The sequence below is a fragment of the Petaurus breviceps genome, unplaced genomic scaffold (assembly GCF_028583685.1).
Source record: "Petaurus breviceps papuanus isolate PSGF00001 unplaced genomic scaffold, PetGlider_PUasm1.0 140, whole genome shotgun sequence".
NCBI lineage: Eukaryota > Metazoa > Chordata > Mammalia > Diprotodontia > Petauridae > Petaurus > Petaurus breviceps.
Window position 1 is genome coordinate 43,375,975 of NW_027185698.1, and position 22,695 is coordinate 43,398,669.

A 22,695-nucleotide genomic window follows, 5' to 3' on the forward strand; every position below is an offset into this window, starting at 1 on the left:
CAGTAAAAAACCAACATGTGTAGTAGAGAAAGGAAAAGAAACAAAGGGTTTGTCTAATCCACGGGATTGATAACCACTGCCTGAACACTGTGTAATGTCACTTTAAGCCTCAGGGGGGATAGCTACCCAACAGGGTCTTATTTAAACTTTGTAGCTCTTTTCATGTCTAACAAAGCATTCTGAACAAAAACAGATAATTTTTACATGTTTCTTTGCTCAGATGGTATGATACTCATTTTAGTGTTTAAACATCTGCAGTTGCACATTTAAACCTCCAACTGACCTAATATCACTCATGTTATAACCTAAGGGTACAGATAAGCTATCTCGATCTCTTTTTAGTCTCTGTGGACAGATGTACTGAATCAAAGCTGCAGGCAAGGAAAATAGATAGGATCATATAAATATAGCTGAAAGGGACCTTGGAAGCAAGAAAACTTTAAACATTCTGTTTAATGATTTTTTTTTCTAACTTAGTTAAATAAGATGAAACCACTAATAGTCAAAGTTCTTCTCTCCCAACCTCCTTGTTCACCTTGTGTGATCTTACAGAGTAGTTATTGCCATTAATTGGACTCACCACAGTCATTTCCAAGTCAATAATCTGACATTGTGTCAGTCTACAATTATCATTTGATTTCAAGTGAGAGTGTACTGTCAGAACTTCAGAGTTCTGCTCTTGCTCCAGCTTACTGACTGGGATAATGAGGCCTTGGACAAATACTTGTCTTCTTCCTTTGGTTTTCTCACTTAGAGAACAGGGATATTTAAACAGTTTCAAAGATGTGTACTGACAAACATTGGTGAACTGCTTTGAGAATACTAATTATTGCAAATGTTGCACCTGGTATTACTTCCACTACAAATAGTTTTAAAAAAGAGAAAGGACACTATGAAAGAAACCATATTTAACACAAGTATCTTAGAAAACCATTGGTCATAGAGCAGTCTTCCCATGGTAAATCTTTTTTCTTAATTTAAATCACTTATTGAATGTCCTTTATTCCTTTAAAAAAAAAACATACAATGAAATAAAGACTTCATTTGGAATTCAGTTGGAAAAGATGCCATGTGGACTGATCTTATAGCCAGAATACAGACAGACAAACTGAGTGTCACACTAGTATCCATGAAATATTGAAAAAAAATAAAACACAACTCAGAGGAACACCTACAACTCATTGGGTGGATCCTTTAGTGAGGACTGAAAGGAAAATATAGGTAGGAATTATTCAGGATGAGATGGAATTAATGGGCTGGTCAATCTGTGTCAGGGAAAGGACTACCAATGCTGATAAGACCACAGATCCATCAAAGTATTACAATATCATCGTATAAAAATATTGGCAAACACAGACTAACCCTTGTTTGTACCACTTGACAGCGATGGGCTTTCAACAGAAATAATCCATTAAAAGGTTATTATCTAAAAAGAGAAATGAATGTCTGTTAACCACCCTTTACCCTATGTGCTTTTTGAACAGCAGCAAGACAAGCTCCTGTTCCTCAGATGGCCCTGACCAAGAGGAGATCCAGCTGGCCTTACAGGCTGCAAAAAGGGCTACGAGGGAAAAGATCAGATCTAGGTTTCACAGTAGCAGTGACTTAATCCACCGACTTTTTGTCTGCATATCAGGTATGATCTCTGCATTTTAAAAAATTTCTTTGGATAAGCTCAAGATAACTATTGCTCATTCTTTGTTAAGTCTCGGGGTGCTTAGAAATCTCGTAGAGAGAAAGTAGCCCCTCCTACAGTTTATAAACTTTAACACTGGAAGATTTTTGTGATGCATGTTTTTTTTTTTCAAAAACTAGGCCTAGAAGGAACTTGATAATCCCATCTAGATAGTGAATGGATAGGAACTGATAGATTATAAGGATTTAAGCTTGACTTAACCTCTTCTTCCTAATATAGACAGATGGTTACACATACAGTAGCACTGGAGATGATTTTTAAATTGTCATTTATGTGATCTTTCAAAGTGAGTATAATATCACCAGCCTTCAATATGTAATGCTGAAATCTGCCTCCGTGGGTAGAAGCAATAGATAGATATGTCAGCTCAATATAAGGAAAAATTTCCTAATGATTTTAGATGTTCAGAAATTGAACAGGCTGCCTCAGGAAGCAATAATAACAATGATAACTCAATTCATATGGCACTCTAAGATTTAAAAAGTGTTTTTCTTCACAATGGCCCCATAAGGTACATAGAATGAAAGTGTGGTTATCCCCATTTCTGCAGAAGGAAAACTGAGCCTCATTGAATCAACAAGCACTATTAACCACCTACTATGTGCCAGGCACATAGTAGGAGATACAAAGATAAACATGGAACTATCTTTGCCCTCAAGGAGCTTACATTCTATCAGAGGAGACAACATAGATAGATAGTTTAATGGATGGATGGATGGATGGATGGATGGATGGATGGATGGATGGATGGATAGATAGATGGATAGATAGATAGATGGATAGATAGATAGATAGATAGATAGATAGATAGATAGATAGATAGACAGACAGACAGACAGATAGAAAGTAAGTATATGGACCCGATAAATACAAAGTAGCTAGAAGCTGGGGGGTATCAGGAAAAGCATCGTGTAGAAGGTCCTGGGGTTTGAGATGATTCTTAAGGTAAGTCAGGCATTCTATAAGGCAGAAGGGAAAAAAATTCAAACCATGCATTTGCATATTGCAGAGGTATAAAGATGGGAGATTGAGGGCCATGTATGAAGAACAACATCATCCAGTTTGGCTGGAGGGTAGAGTATAGGAAGGAGAATAAATCTATGATGAGCCTATAAATGGGAGATCAGGGCCAGATGGTGAAGGGCTTGAAAGGCCAAGCAGAGAAGTCTATATTTTGTCATGGAGACAATGGTGAGTAATTGGAGTTTACTGAATAGGGAAATGACATTGTCAGATGGCTTTTAAGGAAAATGACTCTGGCAGCTGTATGAACTAGAGAAACAAGAGACTTGAGGAGACCAATTAGGCATCATTGCAGTAGTCTAGACAAAAGGTGGTGAGGGTCTAAGCTCTGAACAATGGGTAGAGGGGCTGTGTGAAGAGCAAAGAGGGGACAGATGAAAGAAATGTCACAGAGGTAGAAATAACACGAATTGGCAGCTGATGGGGACTATAAAGTGAGAGTGATTAATTGAGAATAATTGTGAGGTTGTAAACTTTAGAACCTGAAATAATGGTGGAACTGGCTTAAATAGAGTGGGAAGTCCTTTGAGGGGAATTGTAGCTAATAGTGTTGATTAGGTAATGCAGCAAGAAATGAAGACCTTTGAATGGCAGCCTAGGTTTAGATGTAATAAGTAATGTCAGTTAGTGATAAAAATTCATTCTAGGGAGTGAACGTGTATTAGTGGCGTTTTAGAAAGATTCCTTTTTCATCAGTGTAAGTTAAATTGGTGAGTGTGGCTACTAAAGTTAGGGGGAACAATAAGGAGGCTAATATAATATTATAGTCTGATAGAAGGCAAGAACTTGCATGGTGGCAGTGGAAATAGGATCGTAAGTTTAAGAGCTGAAGCAGCCTTAGAGGCCATCTAATCCAACCCCCTCTTTTTATAAGAGAGGGAACTGAGATCCACAAAAGATGAATAACTTTAAACCTCAGTAACTTTGACTGCCCCTCTCCCTATTTTACAGATGGAAAGACTGAGATATTATCATGAAGCATGCTTATGCCACTCTGTACATCACGATAACTAATTGATGTTTTGTGTCACTTAGTAGGGAGGGCCTGTTGCTTCTATGCTTCTTAAAACGTCCTTTCCTCTTTTCTTCTCATCTTCTAAGGCCTAGATCAGATTGCCTGTTCTTCTTTGCTAGAAACAAACTCTCCTTCCTATGAACTTTCATCAGACTTTGTGCCTTTCTTCTTTTCTGTATTTCCTTCAGCTTTGTTGCATAGTTCTTACATCTCTTCCACTAGACTGTCTGATCTATAAGGACAAAGACTTGCTCGTCTTTGAACATCCTGCTGTCTAGCATAGTACCTGACTCATCCTGGTATTCCATGAATATTTCATGGGTGGGGAGAAGCATGAATGAATGAATGATTGAATCATCTGCTCAGTGGTTCATTTCATGGGTAGTGAACAACAGTTGAATTAGGATCAAGATGCAGTTATCAAAACAAGGAGGGGAAACTGCTGCATAGTTCAGGATAGGGAGCTAGAAGTCTCTGTTTTCTGCACAGCCCTGTATCGGGTGCAAATATAATCTATATATACACATACATATACATATGCATATATATAGGTACATAGATATATATGTGGATATGTATGTATACACTCACATATATTTGGAAGGACATCTGGCTAGACCTTCTCATTTTACAGAGATGCTAGGTAGCAAAAAGGCAGAGCTGGGGATTAAACCTGAGTCCTCTGAATCCAGATTCTAGGTTTGTACCATGGTGCATACTCCCTCCTTATGGAATGATGCAAAGAAGGAAGATCATTCCTTCTAACCACAAACTGGGGTACATTACTACTTACTTATGGGGATCTGGATAATGTCTTAGATTTTGATTAATCAGATACCATGATTTTTCTTAATGGATCCATGGGTTAAAAACAAAACAATAATCTTTCCTTTCCACCCAGATAGATCTTTCCCCTGAGTGGGAGTAGAGTGGAGACTATTGTCTCCATGACTGTTCTAAGGGCATGTTATCCTTATAGATATCTATGTAATTTTTGAAACATCATGATAACACTTTATTTTCATTAATTGATATAATACGAATGAGTAACTGGTCTTTGGTTTCTCCCCATCTCTCCTAGGTGTTGCTGATCAGTTGCAAACAAATTATGCAAGTGATTTACGAAGTATTCTTAAGACATTATTTGAAGTTATGGCAACTAAACCAGACACAGAAGATGGGGAAAAGTTAAAGAAAGGTAAGTATTGTGAATGAAATGTTTATTTAATTCATGGTGCTACAGTATACATGACAGGAATTTGAGTCATACAGAAAATCATATTTCATAGCCCTTATTAAAGCCATCTTTAGATGACAGTGCTTTTACATGTAATAAAAATATTTCCTCCATTAGAATGGGAGCTCTGAGAACAAGGACTACCTTTTAAAATTTGTATTCCTAGCACTTAGTACAATGTGGAATAAAAAAAAAGTCAATGCAGAATAAGCACTTAGTAAATGCTTTGTTCATTCATATTTTTAAAGGTAAAAACTCTAATTAAAAATTCAGCATATCTATGTCTTCAAATTATTCTCAATCAGATTCTTTGAATCCTTGTTTGACTGTGACAGAAACACATTTCCAAATCGTGAGAAAACATACAGTCACCTGGGACTACCTCATGCTAGTTTCTCAAAACACTGTACATATACAGATAATACACATACATATCATAGATTGTAATGTCATAGTAACTTTCATTTACATAGCATTTTTAGATTTACAAAGGAAGTACAAATATAATTACACTCACTTTGGAGATGAAAAAACTGAGTCTCAGAGAAGTTAAGTGATTTGGCTTAGTAGCATAAAGCTACTAAGATTAAACATAAAGATGTTTAATCTTCCTAACTCCAAGACCATTCATGTCCAGGGAAGAGATAGCATTTATGTATCACAGACTTTCCAGGTTCAGTGAGAAGCAGGTAAGAAGGATCAAATTCAAAACCAGATCTTCTGACTCCAAGTCCAGTGCCTTTCTACTACCTCACCGGGGGTTTGGGGGGGGGGGGGGATGGCATCCTGAGACAGTGCTTTATTTCAGAAGACACCTGTGTGGGATGAAAAACCCCATCCAAAATTTAATCAAGAACATGGAGATTTCTTAGGATAAGACAGAAAATTTTATTCTCTTCTCCCAAGAAAAGAGGGCAGTCCTCCCCATGACTGATCATGAAGAGGAGGGGAGTTACAAAAGGCAGAACAAGAATTTATACCCTACTGCAGTCAAGCTCCCTTTCCCCCCGGGCTGTCCCTTCTCCCATTGGCTGAGAAGTAGGCTTAAGTCTCAGGGAGAAAATCTTCCCCAATGCCAAATGACAGGGAAGCCCACCACTATCCCTCAGTGGCTGGGAGGCGGGCTTGCAAAGAACAGGGAAATGGGAAATGGCCAATTCAAAGGTACCTATCCTTACTTGGCAAACCCCAAAGTGAAGAAGGGAGGGACTAAAGTTGCCAGCAAGGTTGAAGGTGGGAAAAACCCTAAAGGGCCAAATGCTGATAAGGGTAGAGGTCAGAAGACTCCAGAAAAGGCTTGCTGCTGATTGACAGCAGAAGTGAAGGTAGGGGAAGAGGGAAGTCGACTCTCAGAACTGACACCTATTTGTAAAAGAATTCTGAGAAGTTTTCAAGTTTTCACTCCCCAGACACACCCAAAGCCTTCCTTTCACTCTAGTCCTCTCTAAGACTTTAGAGGGATCTCTAATGGGTAGGGTTAGAGTTCATTTTTAACTCTTGACTCCAGACCGCACTTGTTTGCTGCAGAGGATGAATTTCTTATGGACACATATCAGTGTATTCAAATTGTGCTTTATTTTTCAGTAAATCAGAATTTAAGAAGTGCAGCTCTGGAAGACTGTGCCCTTTGCCAAGAAACAATATCTTCTTCTGAACTTGCAGCAAAGGCAAGAGATGGAGATTTTGAAGGTACTTGGGAATTTCTGTGAATCTGAGATTCCAGAGGGTGGAGGGATCATTGGAGGAGGAGACAGAAAATAGGAACAATGTCCAGCTTCACAAATATAGCTTAGTAGAAGCAACAGCAAAATTCATAAATCAGAAATTTCAGAAAATCTATTGTTTACTTCCTTTCCAGTCCTGTTGGACTCTTCACGACTCCATTTGAGGTTTTCTTCGTGAAGATACTGAAGTGGTTTGCCCTTTACCTTCTCCAGCTGGTTTTACAGATGAGAAACTGGGGCAAACAGGTTAAGTGGCTTGCCCAGGATCACGAAGCTAGTACATATGTGAGGCCAGATTTGAACTCAGGATGATTAGTCTTCCTGACTCCAGGCTGGGCACTCTATCCACTGCACCACCCAAGTGCCCAAATTTCAAAAGTAAGAGATGCTATTTTGATCTACCTTATGAAAACTATAGTCTTTAAGTCACAGGGGATGCTGGAGAGTAAAGCAGACAAAGCTATCAATCATCCCATGAGCCGGAGGCCCTCCTGAGCATGCTAGTTCCACTCACTCCCCTTGCCTTCCTTGTAGGCCTTAACAGGCCAATCCTCTGCAGGGTTATTGCTTTCCCTTTATAAGAACTCAGCCCTCTCTCTGTGGAGATTGTGGCTCAATTTCTTTTCAAATTCAATGACCTCACAAAATATCATTGCCTCTAGCAAAAGAGGAGAATGAAATGTTCATGCTTTTCTCACTTACAGCTCGAGGGTAATTACCAGCTACCAATTTTAAACCAGGAATATATTGATCTCAGTTTCTTGCTAGGCAAGCAAAGTATAATACCAACCTCTGCCACTAGCCCCTCGCCGCCTCCCCTCTCTTCCCCAATTGTCTTATATTAGCCCCAAGACCTAATTCTGCTGACCAGTTTCTTGTCTAGGAATGGGGAATGAATGCTTGATCTCCCCTTCCTCTAAACACAAGGTCAGTAAGTAAATTAGAGATGTTCGAGTATGTTGGCAAATATTTTCTATCACTGTTAAAAAGCTTGGAAACCAAAGTATGCATTTAAAAAGAGAGGGAAGCAAAAAAGAAGTTGAAGTGAGCAGAGAGCCCTTAGGGACACCCAGCTTCCTCTCTGGAGGAGTCAGGAAGCAAGGGGAGAAATGCATGAGCTGCTTCTCCTTTCCACCTGCCACCAGCTCTGTCAGAGCCCTTGGTGTTCACAGGATGGTAGCTTGTGCTCCCAGGGTTCTTTACTTCTCCTCCCACCATCACAGCTGTTTTTCCTGCCTGCCTTCACATCTCGATTATGAGGACCTCTGCCTCTTTCCTGCTTGTCTGGCTCATTTGGCTTCTTTCATTTCCATGTTCCCCGACTCTCAAGCCTCTTCCCCCAAGGTCAGCTTTAGTGGTATTCTGGGTAGTCAGCTTTCAGGTTTGTGTCGGAAACCTCTGTGGAGCTTAGAGAGTGCTGAAAAGAAACACTGCCTGCCATCAGACAGCCCTGTCTGACCTTGCTCTATGTCAGAGCCTTTTGGCAGCTCTCCAAAAGGTGGGTTACATTCCTGCCCAGGGCCAGAATATTGTGAAAGAGGAAAAAGTAGTTATGGAGAGCAGGCAGCACCTGAAAACCAGGTAGGAAACCGGCCAGATGGGAACTGGACTGCTGAGAATGAGGCCAGCTTGGCCTACAGCAGTCAAACCCAGGGAGGTTTGTTTTGAGGATTTTTCAAAAAGCATTAAAAAAAAAACTCAAAAAACAGACAGCCCTGCATTTGTTCCCCTTCGCTTGGCTCCTTGAGGATGGGCTGGCGCTGACCACATTGGCATCGCAGCAGTTGGTGCGCCCTAGATAGGGAGGTTTTCATGGCACAGAAATGCCCCTAAGGTTAATGACATACCTGGGACAGGAAACAAACCCAGAATCTTTAAGCACTTTAGACAGTTTGGCAGCATTACATACTAATCTATTCAAGATGTTAACTTATGAAACTCCCAAAATGCAGAGTTCCTCCCCCAACCCCAACCCCAAATCAGTGCGCAGTCCACTAATTGCTTCTTCACAAAGATTGAATGTCCCTTTGCCTGGTACTGCTACTGAATCACCTCAGACATGTTACAGTCCCCCTCTCCCATTCCCAATACAAGCCTCCAAAAGACAATCTCCTGGTTTTACTGTGTCCACGTCTGGTGCTACGGAGAGATGTGATACCTTTTGATAAAGAGCACTGTCATTCAATTTCCTCTTTTGGCTCTGTTCCATGTACATGTGTGCCAGTAAAAAAAACTTACTAATATGGCATCTGGCATTGTGGAAATGCGTAAACGGAACAACATCAACATTTTGGAGGCCGGAATAAACTGGCCTTAATTCATAGGTTATATTTAATTTTACAGAGACGGACAATGCTGAGGAAGTGTAGTGAACTACAAAGAGCCCTGCTTTTGCACTTGGAGTCCGAAAACCTGGATTTTATTGTTATTTCTGAAGCTCACTGTGTGGACTGGGCAGATCTGAGCCTGCTGCTTCATCCCTAAATGAGCACTGAACTCAACAATTTCTAAGATCTCTTGCAGCTCTGATTCTTATGATTCCTATGATATTTTCTGAAAATCACTTAAAAAAAAACCAAACCAGTCCATGCTGGTGAAAATTTAAAGAGAAAAGCTGCAGCTTTTCCCTAGAATTGCACATTGATAGGATAGGAAGCCAATTTACGTTTTGGGCATTTCACCTGCTCTGTTTTGAACCAGGCATAAGCTCTCTGCATGCTTTGGGCTATGCACAATTCAAACCTTGCTTTGGAAAGACGGATCTGGTGAGGGTACCTACCCCTTAAATGCCGCAGAAGAAACATGTACTCCTTAGTTCTGATCTTATTAAATCATGGAAGAGTCATGGTTTTCTTAAGGAACTGAAAGGATAATTCTAACACATGGGAAATTATATTATTTTCAGGTGAAGTTGTAGGGTGGGAGGCGGCAGCAGAAAGTGGGGAGGGAAGCAGACAGTAAACATTTTTTTTATGTGATTTGCAGCAGTCAAGACAAAAGGTCTTTTTAAAAAATGCCCTAAAAGCAAATGAAGTTATATTGCAGTGCTGTGTGCCAGAGATACTGTTTTGTTCCTCAGGCGTGTTTTGAATTGTTTTTTTTTTTTTCTTTCCAATTAGCAGAGTAAGAGTAAAAGATTTCCCATGCAATTTCTCTAAAGAACAGCATTAATCCATTTAAAAGTATAATTATATAAATGTGAAAAAGCTTTATAGAGGGAATAAGATGTCAAGGCAGATAAAGTTGAAAATTACTCAATAATAATTTACAATTAATTTTTCTATTTTGCCAGGATCAGTGAAAGTGTTACTAAGAGTAACAATGGAAGCTCACATTCTCAGACACAGAAATAGGATTTGAGGGGTGGCTAGGTGGTACAGTCAATAGAGCACTGGCCCTGAAGTCAGGAGGACCTGAGTTCAAATCCAGGGCCTCAGCCACTTAACACTTACTAGCTGTGTGACCTTGGACAAGTCACTTAACCCCAATTGCCCTGCCCTCTCCCCTCCAGAAAGCAAAATAAATAAATAAATAAAATATTTTAAAAAAAGAAATAGTATTTGAAGGGAAAACATATACTAGAAAAGACAGTAGCAAGTACTGGAAAGCAAAATCCAGTCTAGTGTGTGTCATGTCAGCCTTCTTTTGAAAAACAAAACATGAATATATTTTAAAGTAAAAACTGAGGATTTTTAGCTCTGAGATAGAGGCTTTCTTTGGCACATTCCAGCAACTTGAAGTATTGCCTACCATTCTGATTTGGATTTTTAATAAAGAGAGTCATTTGTATTGATAGTTTTTATGCTGAGGAGACACCCATGAGAATACGGAATAGCAATGCCTTTTGAGAGGAGAATTAAAGTCAGATCTTGCTGATGGACTAAACATTTTTCCTTCTTGCCATATCTAGTATTGTCTTTCTACAAGTATGAATCACTGGATCTTACAGTTAGAAGGGATGTCAGAGGCCATGCAGAACAACCCATACTTAAATAAGAATCCTTTCTACAAAGCACCAAACAAGTGGTCATCCAGGATTTTCTTAAAGATCCCACTAACTCTGAACGTAGCAATGCACTAGGAATTTGTTAGGAAAGTAGGTTTTTTCCTCAAATCAAGCCCAAATCTACCTCTTTATACCTTCCATTCTTTGCTCTTAGTTTTGTACTCTGAGACCAATCAGAACAAATCAAATCCCTTTTCTATATGTCAGTCTTTCAACTACTTGAAGACTGCTCTCATGTTCCCCCAAGTGTTTTCTCCTCCTGCTTGCCCTTCTCTTAATGCTATCTAGCTTATCAGTATCCTTCCTAAAAATGTATTGCCTAGAACCGAACATTACAGATGTGGTCTGACCAAGGCAGATTGGATTGTTATCGCCCTAGTTCTTGACATTATGCCCCCCTCACTCTAGATCCTAAGATCTCATTATTTTGGGGGCTGCCATATCACAATCAGCTCATATTGTGCTTGAAGACAACTAAAATCAATTTATGTCTGCACAGTCCTCTTCCATCTTGTACTTGTGATGCTGATTTTTTTTTTAACATAAGTGTGAGACTTTCAATATCATTTTATTAAATTCAGCTCAGTAATGGAAGCTGTGAGATCTTTTTTGGAAACTACGCTGTCATTGAGTATGTTATCTGCAAATTTGATGAGCATGTCATCATCTATGCCTTTATTCAAGTCAGTAACTACAAAGCCTGGTGCAGACATAGATTTCTGAAGCTCTCCACTAGAAAGAGTGCTACTTCCAAGACGACTGAACACATTAATGGTTACTCTTCAAATTCAGCCATTCATTTGGTTCCAAATCCAACAAAATGTGCTATCATCTAGCCTACATTTCTTTTCTATGAAAATAACATGAGATATTTTGTCAAATGCTTTCCTATAATGTAGGTAAACTATAGCTGCGGCCATCATCCTGATCTGTTAATCATCTAACAATGTCAAAAAGGAAAATAAAGTTAGTCTGAATGACCTTCTCTTGCTAAAACCAAACTGGCCCTTTGTGATCACAACTCTCCTTTTCAATATGTTCACTTACAGTTTCCTTAATAATTACAAAATTTCACCAGGAACTGAAGTCAGTCTCACTGACCTATTTTTTTTTTTATAGACTCTACTCTCTTCCCTCTTTTGGAAATCAAGACAAGCCCTTGCTGTCTTTCCTCCTCTTCCCTCATCTCTTTCTCTCATATCCATACAAGCTATAGCTCTTCTCCTTTTCATAGTCAAACCCCTAGAAAAAAATGTTATCTACACCTGTTGCCTCTTGCCATGCAATGTCAGCTTTCCTCTTCAAGGTTGCCAGCTGCTAAATCCAGTGGACTTTTTAAGGTGTTATTCTACTTTACATGTGTAGCTTTTGACTGTGAGCTACCTCCTCTCTCAGATAATCTCTTCTCCTTTGAATTCTGGAATCCTGCTCTCTACTTGTCCTTCCTCAGTGTTCTTTGCTTAGATTATCATCCATTTCCCTCTCATCGATTGTGGGTATCCTCTGTGGGTCAGTCCTGGACGGTTGTCTCCTCTCTCCTCTGATTAGGTTGGATCATTTTCCATGGGGTTCATTTAACAACTTAGTTCAGATTACTTCCAAATTTGTCTCTCTGATCCTCATCTTGTTCATGAAATCTAGTCCTGCATCATCAGCTGCTGGCTGGACCTCTCTGTCTGGTTGAACCACTAATACCTCAGACTCAGCATGGAACTCTTTATCTCCTGCTTTAAACCTACTCCCCTTCCAAACTTCCCTACCTCAGTGGAGGGCACCAACATTCTCCCAGCCTCTCAGGTTCACAACCTCAGAATTATCCTTGATTCTTTCCTCTACCTTATCTTATATATATATATAATAAATTTGCCAAGTCTCATTGATTCAACCTCCATGGAATCTCTGGCATCTCTCTTCCCCTCTCTACTCATATAACCATTACCTTAGTTCAGACCCTTATCATTTCCCACTGGGACTGTTACAGTCGCCTCCTAATTGATCTCTCTGCTTCCAGTTTCCTTCCTTTCTAATACAGCCTGCAAATAGACACCAAATTAATATTCTTAAGGCACAGATCTAACAAATCATGTCATTCCCTTGCTCAAAAGTCTCCAGTGTCTACCTGTTGCCTCTGATAGAAAATACAAACTCCCCAACCTAGCATTTAAGGCCCTCTATGGATCTGCTTCCTCCTCCCTTTCCAGACTTATTTCATATTGTTTGCCCTTACTTATATTTTAGCTGACATACTGGCTGTTCCCCTAACTTATCCATCCATCTCATGCCCTCTTGCCTTCGTACATGTCTGAAATGTGCTTCTTTTTTACCTGCGTCTTAAGATCCTTCATCTCCTTCGGAGCTCAGCATGGGTGTCATCCCCCTTAGAAAGCCTTTCATTTTCCCCAGAGATGTCAAGTTCTCTCCCTTGTGTTTACTTACTGGTGTATGTATTGTATCCTTCCCCCATTAGAATATAAACTTATTGAAGTCGAGGCCTGTTTTGTTTTTACCTTTGTGTTCTCAGAATTTAGCAGTGCTTTTTATGTAATAGATGTATAATAAATGTTAGTTGAATGGAATTAAATTGACTAACCCCACTAAGCTGCCCAAGGGGAGATTGTGATGGACTAAGAAATATCTGGGATCTTGAAGTTTTTTTCTCTATTAGTATGTTCCAGCCTTTCCTTCTTTGATTCTAAGGCATCTCAAACCAGCCTCCATGGAGAGATTTATCACATACCTTACCCCCTTCCTCAGTCCCCACACATTATTTTCTATGATCCTTGATCACATCCTCATTGAAATAAGAAAGCTAGAATCCATTAAGCCATGTTTTATGACTGACCAGAGGGGGTCACTGTCGCATTGCCTATAGCATAATAAGAACTGTTCTGCAGGGCTCTTGGCCCTCCATGTCAGGGGACCAAAATTGGTAATAGAGCCAAGATTATGCTTTGGCAATGTTAAGGACCTCTGCTAGGGCCACCATCTGCCCCTCTGCAGGCCAGCCCGGCCAAATCAAGTTTAATTTGTTCCTTCCTGGAAGTTCAGTTAAATACATTTAGCCCACCCTTTTCCACAGCTATCTTTGCAACAAAACATGCTAGACTTGATTTTTATCCTTAAAATAACTGACTTTTTCTTTCTGCTTTCTGTGTTTTGATAAATTGGAATTTCTTTGAGGTTGTTTAAAAATCATCCTTCCATATGTTATCACCATATTAACAGTAATTTTTTTAAATTACCTGTCTTCTGTGTTTACCTAAAATTTTAAATAATTTTCCACTATCACATTGATTCTTTTATCTGAACTATTTAATTAAGTAATTATCTTTCCGCTTTTCTGTCCATGTTTTCTTCTAGTACTGTGGATTTTTCTCTCATTAATATAATGGTGATTAAATTCTTGTTTTCCATTAAATACTTATTTTCTGCCTTTCATATTTGAGTATTAATTTGCCCTTAGCCTATCAGGTCACATGTTCCTCTCTTCTCCTCTGTATTTGCTTTCCTGAGCACTCAAATGACTAAGCTTTCTCCTTTGCAGAACCATTTGGCATAAAGATAGAATTCTTCCTGATATACACTTTATAAACTGCTTGGCTGATCTCAAAAGTCCTTATAGAGAGGGCTTCTGAAACTGGGGATTTATATGTTTCTGTTTTTTCTTACACATAGAACTCATGGAGCTTAGTGGCTCAGGAACAAGATAAAAAATAAAACAAAGCAAATATAGTTAATGTTCTATGGACACAGCTTCCAGCTCTGTTCTAGGATTTTGCTTGCAAGCTAGTTCACAAAACTGACTGCATTTCACATCATCTTTCATTTTATCCTCTCATGAAAAAACTTTTGCACAGTATTTTTTGAAAATTTATTGTAGAAGAGTGACTGGTAGCCTATCTCATTATTGTTAGACTTAGAAATATACCTGCCAAGGACAACATAGCTTCCCAGAAAGGTCTGGCATGGAGCATTCGAGAAACAAAACAGGGTCAAAGGCATATAGAATACTACAAGATAACCCCAGAGTTAGCTGCTGTCTCCCTCACAACAGAGAAAGATATGATGACAATTGTAAAAATTCATCCAGCATTCTAAATACCTACAATAATGGGCTAGAAAGGGCCCTGGGGCGGAGCTGGAGGACCCGCGGTCGTGTCCTCCCTCAGACACCGTCTGTGTGCACTTAGGCAAGCCTCTTAACTTCTCGGGGACACAGTGTCTTTGTGTGAAGTGGACATAGTCTCTCTAAGGTGACTTCCAGGTCTGTGAACACTATATAATGTGGCCATTACCTTCATGGAGGGTATAGACTGATTAAGGAGCATGAAACACACATACTAAAACTACTATAATACAAAATAAAACAAGATAAGGAGATGAGAAAAGTAAAAAGTATTATACTAGGTCTTAGGAAGACAGAAGTTTGAAATATGAGAAGAATGGGTGAATTGTGGTGCAACTGGAATAAACAATCAAGGTAGGAGGGATGGATTTTGATGATTGGTTTGGCACATGAGGATTTTGAGGGATACTTAGAAAATTCAGGTAGGAGTTTGGCTTATATGTGGTTTGAAGATGTGAGCTTCAAGCTTGGTAAGACATCAGGGCTAAAAATATAAATCTGTTGAGTAAAAAAAAGGAAAAAAAGTCAGAGGACAGAACCCTGTGGAATATCCAAGAAGATAAAGGAGGCAGAGAGTGGAGATTACAAAGAGAAAAGGAAAAACTCAATATATAGACTGTCTCTGAAGTTAAGGAAGGAGAAGGCCAGAAAGAGGGGACTATTAAGTGTCAGAGATGTTTAGGAGGATAAGGACTGAAAAAAGAGGCAACCAGATTTGGAAATCACGAGGTCATTCTTGACCTTTGAGAAAGCAGTTTCAATAGATTAATGTGGAGAGATTCCAAATTTTAGAACATTGAAGATGTGGAGGGTGAGAAAGAAGAGACATTGGTAGATTATTCTTTCAAGGGTGGCCAAAAAAAAAAAAAAAAAAAGGATGGCCAATAGCTATGTTGTAGTAGAGTCACTGAAAAAGTCTTTTAGGATTGGGAAGGCCTGAACAGGCTTGTAAGCAAGAAGGAAGTAGCTAGGAAATGAGGAAGAATTAGATACAATATAGTATAATACAAGGCAAGACAAGACAGTGTAATACAAGATAATACAATAAACATTTTTTAAGCTCCCGTTGGGAACATAACACTGTGCAAGGTGCTGGAAGAGATACAGTTTAATTAAGTCACAGTCCCTGCCCTCAGGGTACATACTCTTTAATTAGGGGTATAGGCATACTTTGGAGATATTGCAGGTTCAGTCCAGACCATTACAATAAAGCAAGTCATGAATTTTTTGGTTTCCCAGTTATATTTACACTATGCTGTAGTCTATTAAGTGTACAATAGTATTATGTCTAAAAATAATTTAATATCTTAATGAAAAAATACTTTCTTTTAAAAAAAAATGCTAACCCTCATCAGAGCCTTCAGTGAGTTGTATTCTTTTTGCTGGTGGAAGGCCTTGCCTCGAGGTTGATGGCTGCTGACTCATCAGGATGGTAGTTGCTGTAGGCTGGGATGGCTGTGGCAATTTCTTGAAGACAAAATGAAGTTTGCCACATAGATTGACTCTTCCTTTCACTTGAACACTTAGAGACCATTGTGAGATTATTAATTGACCTGTTTTCAATTTTGTGTCTCAAGGAATAGGGAGGCCTGAGAAGGAGAGAATGAGGGAGTGGGGCTGGGCAGTGGAGAACACAAACACACACGCACACTCACACACACACTTATTAAGTTCACCATCTTATGTGGGTACAACTCATGGTGCCCCAAAACAATTGCAATAGTAATATCAAAGATGACTGATTACAGATCACCATAATAGATATAATAATACTGAAAAAAGTTTGGATATTGTGAGAATTATCAAAATGTGATGATGCAGAGACAGAATATTAGCACATGCTGTTGGAAAAATGGCACCTACAGGCTTGCTTGAAGCAGGGTTGCTATAAACCTTAGATTTGTAGGGGCAAAAAAATCCCACAATATCAGCAGCATGCAATAAAGTGAAGTACGACAATAAGGTATGTCTTATAACTAAGGAGCCAACACAGATGGCAATAATACACATAACATGAAAGAATGAATTTTAGAGAATTATCACAGTTCTATATGAGATCTAGTAGGGAAGGTTATCATCAGCCAGAGGGGGGCAGGAAGGGATTCCTGGAAGAGACAGCATTTGAGATGTATTTTAAATGAGGATTTTAAATTTTAAATGTGTAAGACATATCTAAGTAGATCAGTGGATAAAGCTCTGGACCTAAAGTCAGGAAGATCTGAGTTCAAATTTGCTCTCAGATACTTACTAGTTGTGTGACCTTAAGTAGGTCACTTAACCTTGATCTGCTTTAGTTTCCTAAAATGGGGATGATAATAATAGCACCAAGAACTAATTCCTGATGAAACAGCATCCCTGACTTCCCTGTTTTGCCATTGCTACACTCTCCCTCTTTCCTCCTAGCTCTCTGGTTGAGGTGAGGGAATTAGAATACACCTTGTTCCCCATTGCCACTTCTAGGTTCTCTCTCTCTACTGCCAAAACTAAGTAACCTCTCTTCCTTTCATTTTCATTCAAACCATGTTTTGATCATGAATCTGTCATCCTATCAGAATTCTGGCAGCTGTCTACAAACCTCTAGGACGCTCTTCTTTCTTCCATGAGTTCAGTGCCTCGACCATAGTATTTCTCTCCTCTCTATTCCTGCCTTCGTTTAAGGGAATGCACCATCCCTCATGCACCCTAATCTCATAGTTCCTTAGCTTGCTCATTTCCCTCAACTCTTCATCCCACTCTACTCCTCTCCCTCACTTCAGCCACACACAGAGATGATTGTGAAGTGATCTTGCCATCACCCACAAATGTACCACTTCCATGTTCATGAACTCTGAAATCCTTTATCTGATCACAATCTGTTGTTATTCCACCTTTCCTTCTGTCTTGCAACCCCAAACCCTGTTCTTCATCCTCATTACAACCTCTAGTCTTTCCACCCTTCAGTTCTTTCCCAGGCCATCTCTCCATGCACAAGCTAGACTTTCCTTCCTTCCCTATCTTGAATGCCTGGTGAAGGATTCCAAGCCCACATTGTCCTCTTCTCTTGAATCTCTTACCCCTTATTGTATTGCCAATCTTACCCTGCCAAGCCTATCTTGGATCCCTCCCACTATCCTTTGCCTTCACTCCTACACACAGGCTGCTGAACAAAGCTGAAAGAACATCTCAAAACTGCTGCCTAAGTCCACTCCAGATTTATGTTATATAACCTCAACTGCCTACTCACTGATATAAGGCAATCTTTTACACCTCCCTAGTTAACTCACTATCCTAGATGTCACTGTGACTTTTCCATACCTTTTCATTCTTCAAATATCCCACAGCTCCTCTGATGCACCCTCTAAGCTGAGAACCTTACCTTTTACTTTACTTTTTTAAAAAGAGCCATTCATAGGGGCAGCCAGGTGGTTCAGCAAGTAAGAGCACCGGCTCCAGTGTCGGGAGGACCTGGATGAAATCCAGGCTCAGATACTCAGCACCACACCCAGAAATAACTGGCTGTGTAACCTTGAGCAAGTTACTTAACCCCGATTGCTTAAAAAAAAAAGAGCCATTCATTCCACTTTTCCCTCTCTCTCATCTTTCATCCCTCAGATGCCTTCTGCCACTATCTCCTCCTTCACTCCTGTTTCACATAGTCAGGTAGTCCTTTTCCTTGCTCTTACATCTACAGGTGATCCCAATTGATTCTGTCTTTTCCACCGATTGCCTCCTCTATCATTACTACCTTCTCACTTACTTTTAATCTATTTAATGACTACTTTTCTGTTTCATCTGCCAACATACCCATCTCTTCTCCCATCCTCAAAAAACCACCCTCACTTAACCCATCCATTTTCCATTAGCTGTCATCCCATATTTTCTCCGTTTTATGGCTAAACTCCTTGAGAGTTTAGCTGCTACTGGGTACCCCTACTTCCTTTCTTCTCATTCTCTTTTTTGACTCTACAAAATCTGGTTTCTGACCTTATCATTCAACTGAAAGTGCTCTCTCCAAAGTTACTAATGCTCTCTTAATTGCCAAATCTAATGATTTTTTTCTCAATCCTCATCTTTCTTGACCTCTTTGCAGTTTTTAACCACCCTCTTCTCCTTGATACTTGCCAGTCACTCACTTCTCCTTGACATTTTTTTTTTTTGCTTTTTGGATGGGGGAAGGCAGGGCAGTTGGGGTTAAGTTACTTGCCCAAGGTCACACAGCTAGTAAGTGTTAATGTGTCTGAGACCGGATTTGAACTCAGGTCCTCCTGACTCCAGGGCCAGTGCTCTACTCACTGCACTACCTAGCCAGGCCTCTCTTTGATATTCTTTTCTCTCTATGTTTTCATGACACTGCTGTCTCCTGATTCCCCTTCTAACAGACCATTCCTTCTCAATTTGCTTATCTAACACTATCCTCTATACTGACCTCCAGTCTTCCATATCCAACTGCTTATTGGATACCATAAACTGGATGTCCCATTTTAAACTCAGTGTATCTAAAACTGAACTCATTATTTACCTCCCCAACATCCTCCTCTCTTCCTAACTTCCCTATTATTGTTTAGGGTATCACCACCCTCCAGTTACCCAGTCTCATAACCTAGGTGTCGTCCTTGACTCCTCACTGCCTCTCACTCCCTACATCCAATCTGTTGCCAAGGAACATCTATTGCATGTGGCCCCTTCTCTCCTCTGACACCACTACTACCCTGGTATAGGCCCCCATCACCTCATGCCTGGACTATTACAATAACCTGCCAGTTGATCTTCCTGCTACTTGTCTCTCTCTACTCCATTCCACCTCACTCAGTTTTGAAAGCAATCTTCCTAAAGCAAAGATCTGACCACATCACACCTACCCCACTCAAATTTCAGTAGCTCCCTGTCACCCCCAGGATCAAATATAAGATCTTCTGTTTGACATTCAGTTCCCTTTATCACCTACCCCTCCCTCCATCTTTCCAGTTTTCTTACCTCTTACACACTTCCTCCCAGGTAACTCTGAGGTCCAATGACAATGCTGCCATTCCTTGAACAAGACATTCCATTTGCCAACTCCATATGTTTTCTCTGCCTCCTGACTTTCCTGGCTTCCTTCAAGTCCCAGCTAATATCCCAGTGTGTAGAAGAAGACTTTACGGATCCCCCTTAATTCTAGAACCTTCCCTCCCTTGATTATTTCCAAGTTGTCCTGTCTGTGCTTATCTGTGCTTCATTGTTCACATGTCATCTCCCCCCTTATACTGGGAGTTTCTGCTCGCAGAGCAGGGACTTTCTCTTGCTTTCCTTTGGCATGTAGTTGGCACCTAATAAATGTTTACTGACCGACTATTTACCTTCCAGGATTATTGAGGATAAAATATCTATAAAGTGTGTTGCAAGCCTAGAACTGTTATATAGATGCTAGCTATTTGTGTTATTATTAGGAGGCTAAAAGGTAAAGATCGGAAGGAAGAACATTCCAAGTATAGGGAACAGATTGAACAAAAGCTTGGAGTTCTGAGAACATGGTGTGTTTCTGGGGACAGAGAATTGTCTCAGAGGTGAGACTGAAAAGATGGAACGAGTGCAGGTTATAGAGCATCTTAAAGGCTAGGCAGAGAAGCCTGGATTGATTGGGGGGGAGGGGGGTCAATAGGGCATTACTACAGATTTCTGGAAGCTATATAAAAAATCATTTGGAGAGGAGAGAAAGAAGGTGGAAAGACCTGGGCAAGGAGGCTATTGTAGTATTCCTGGTGGGTAAAAATGAGCGCCTGTAGTTAGGGTGATGAAGTTGGAAGAGCAAGGAGTGAACTGATGGGAGAGATGCTGTGGAGGTGAAATTGACAGGCCATGGCAATGTATCAGATGGGAGATTTGAATCCAAGAGAAGCCCAAGATTAGTTACATGTGAGACTTTGTGAACGACGGTTCCTTTCATACACCCCCCCAAAAAAAACCCCACAAAATACCGTGTAGCCAGGTGTAAGTTTAGTGAAAAGGATAATGAGTTTATTTCTAGATGCACTGAAGTTGAGGTGCTGATATGATATACAGAATGAGATTTACATCTTCAGGGAGGAATGGTATGTGGATGTTTTGCATGATTATGTTTATTTATTTGTTTAAATAAGGACAGGGATAGATTTTGAAGGAAGCAGAAAGAAGTGACAGTTATGCCCCGCAAAAGGTTTTTTTTTTTTTAAAGAGAGTCATTTTAAACATCCATAGGAAAGGAATAAACAGAAATTTAGGAGACACAAACAAGCAAATTAACTTTGAAACATTCATTTTTCCCCCCAGGCAGATCCTAGCCATCTTTCAAATTTATCCTTTTCCACAAAGCCTCCCTGGACCACTCTCCCTGATTTAAGCTCTGATAGCATTTATTCTTAGCATCACTCATCAGACATTTAAGCACAGAGAAAAGGAGGTAGGGTGGAAAGCGCACTGAGTTTGGGATCCGGGAATCTGGGTTTAGAATTCATGACTCTTGCTGTTTGGCTATGATAACGACAAGTTTCTTAGCCTCTCTGTACCTCATTTTGTTCAGCCATCAAGTAAAGGGGTTGGACTAAAGTGGTCCCTAAGGTCTCTTCCAGTTCCAAGTGCTGTGGTCCTGCTTACTGCCTAGTATGTCTCTTCTGTTGCATTTGACTTATTATTTAACCATTATTATATTTGTATTTTTCAGGCTGCGTAGTAAGCTACTTACTTTTTCATAGTCATCATGGTGCTGGTGTTAGAGTTAGCAAGACTCTAGGTTTGAATCCCGCCTCTGAAAATGACTTAGCTGTGTGACGATGAGCAAGTAATTTTTTTTATTTTTTTTATTTTTCAAATGCTTTATTAACTTCTGATTTATATCATTCATTTCCATCAGATTTTGAGTTACAAATTTTCTCCCCATTTTTCCCCTACACACCACCCCAAAATAGCAGTGCCACAGGATATCCCCTCCTCCAATCTGCTCTCTCCCATATTTTCTCCCATACCCCCTTCAACTATTCCAGTAGGGCATGGTGGATCTCTATGCCCCAGTGCCTGTATATCTTATTTCCCAATTACATGTAAAATAGTATTAATAATAGTATGTATATATCTATATCTGTATCTATATTTTAAACATTTGATTTTGAAACTTTGAATTTCAGATTAATTCCCTTCCTCCCTTGTCACCTGCCCTTACTGGGACGATAAGCAGTTCAGTATAAGTTGTACATGTGTAGCTAATGCAAAACATTAACATGGTAGATATATTGTAAAAGACTGACTATATTTCCCTCCCTCCTATCCCACATCCCACTTGTTCTATTCTCTACTTTGATCCTGTACCTTTTCAAAAGTGGGTGCTTCTGACTTCCCTCCCCCACAGCCTGCCCTCCCTTCCATCATCCCCCCTCATATCCCCTTCCCCTCTACTCTCCTGTAGTTTGAGATACCCTATTTAGTGTGTATTTCATTCCCTCCCCAAGCCAAATTGAATGAGAATAAGGTTGACGCATTCCCTTTTGCCTTCCTATTCTTCCCCTCCATTGAACCATTTTCCCTTGCCTCTTCTATATGAGATAGTTTACCCCATTCTATCTCTTCCAATCTCCTCTCATTATATTCCTCTCTCACCTCTTAATTTAACCTTTTAAGTGTCATCCCTTCCTATTAAATTGTTCCTGTGACCTCTACCTATGTATACCTGTAAATATATGTACACACATTCACATATATATTCATATGCCCACATTCCCTCATATATAGACATATATATATATATATATATATTTCTTTCCCTTCAACTATTTTCATACTAAGAAAAGTTTCATTAGTTACAATTATTGTTTTTCCATGTAGGAATGTTAATAGTTCAACTTTGATAAGTTCCTTATGATTTCTTTTCCCTGTTTACCTTC

At 39.7% G+C, this 22,695-nt stretch overlaps 1 protein-coding gene across 1 annotated transcript in view; it reads left to right on the forward strand.

Annotated features, from left to right (window-relative positions):
• ZFYVE28 (zinc finger FYVE-type containing 28) overlaps positions 1-22,695 on the forward strand; it is a 221,647-nt gene that overhangs the window by 191,166 nt on the left and 7,786 nt on the right. The window contains exons 9-11 of the mRNA XM_069071015.1: positions 1,485-1,636; positions 4,816-4,932; positions 6,556-6,660. Coding sequence (XP_068927116.1) covers positions 1,485-1,636; positions 4,816-4,932; positions 6,556-6,660 — 374 coding nt within the window. The remainder of the gene's footprint in view (positions 1-1,484; positions 1,637-4,815; positions 4,933-6,555; positions 6,661-22,695) is intronic.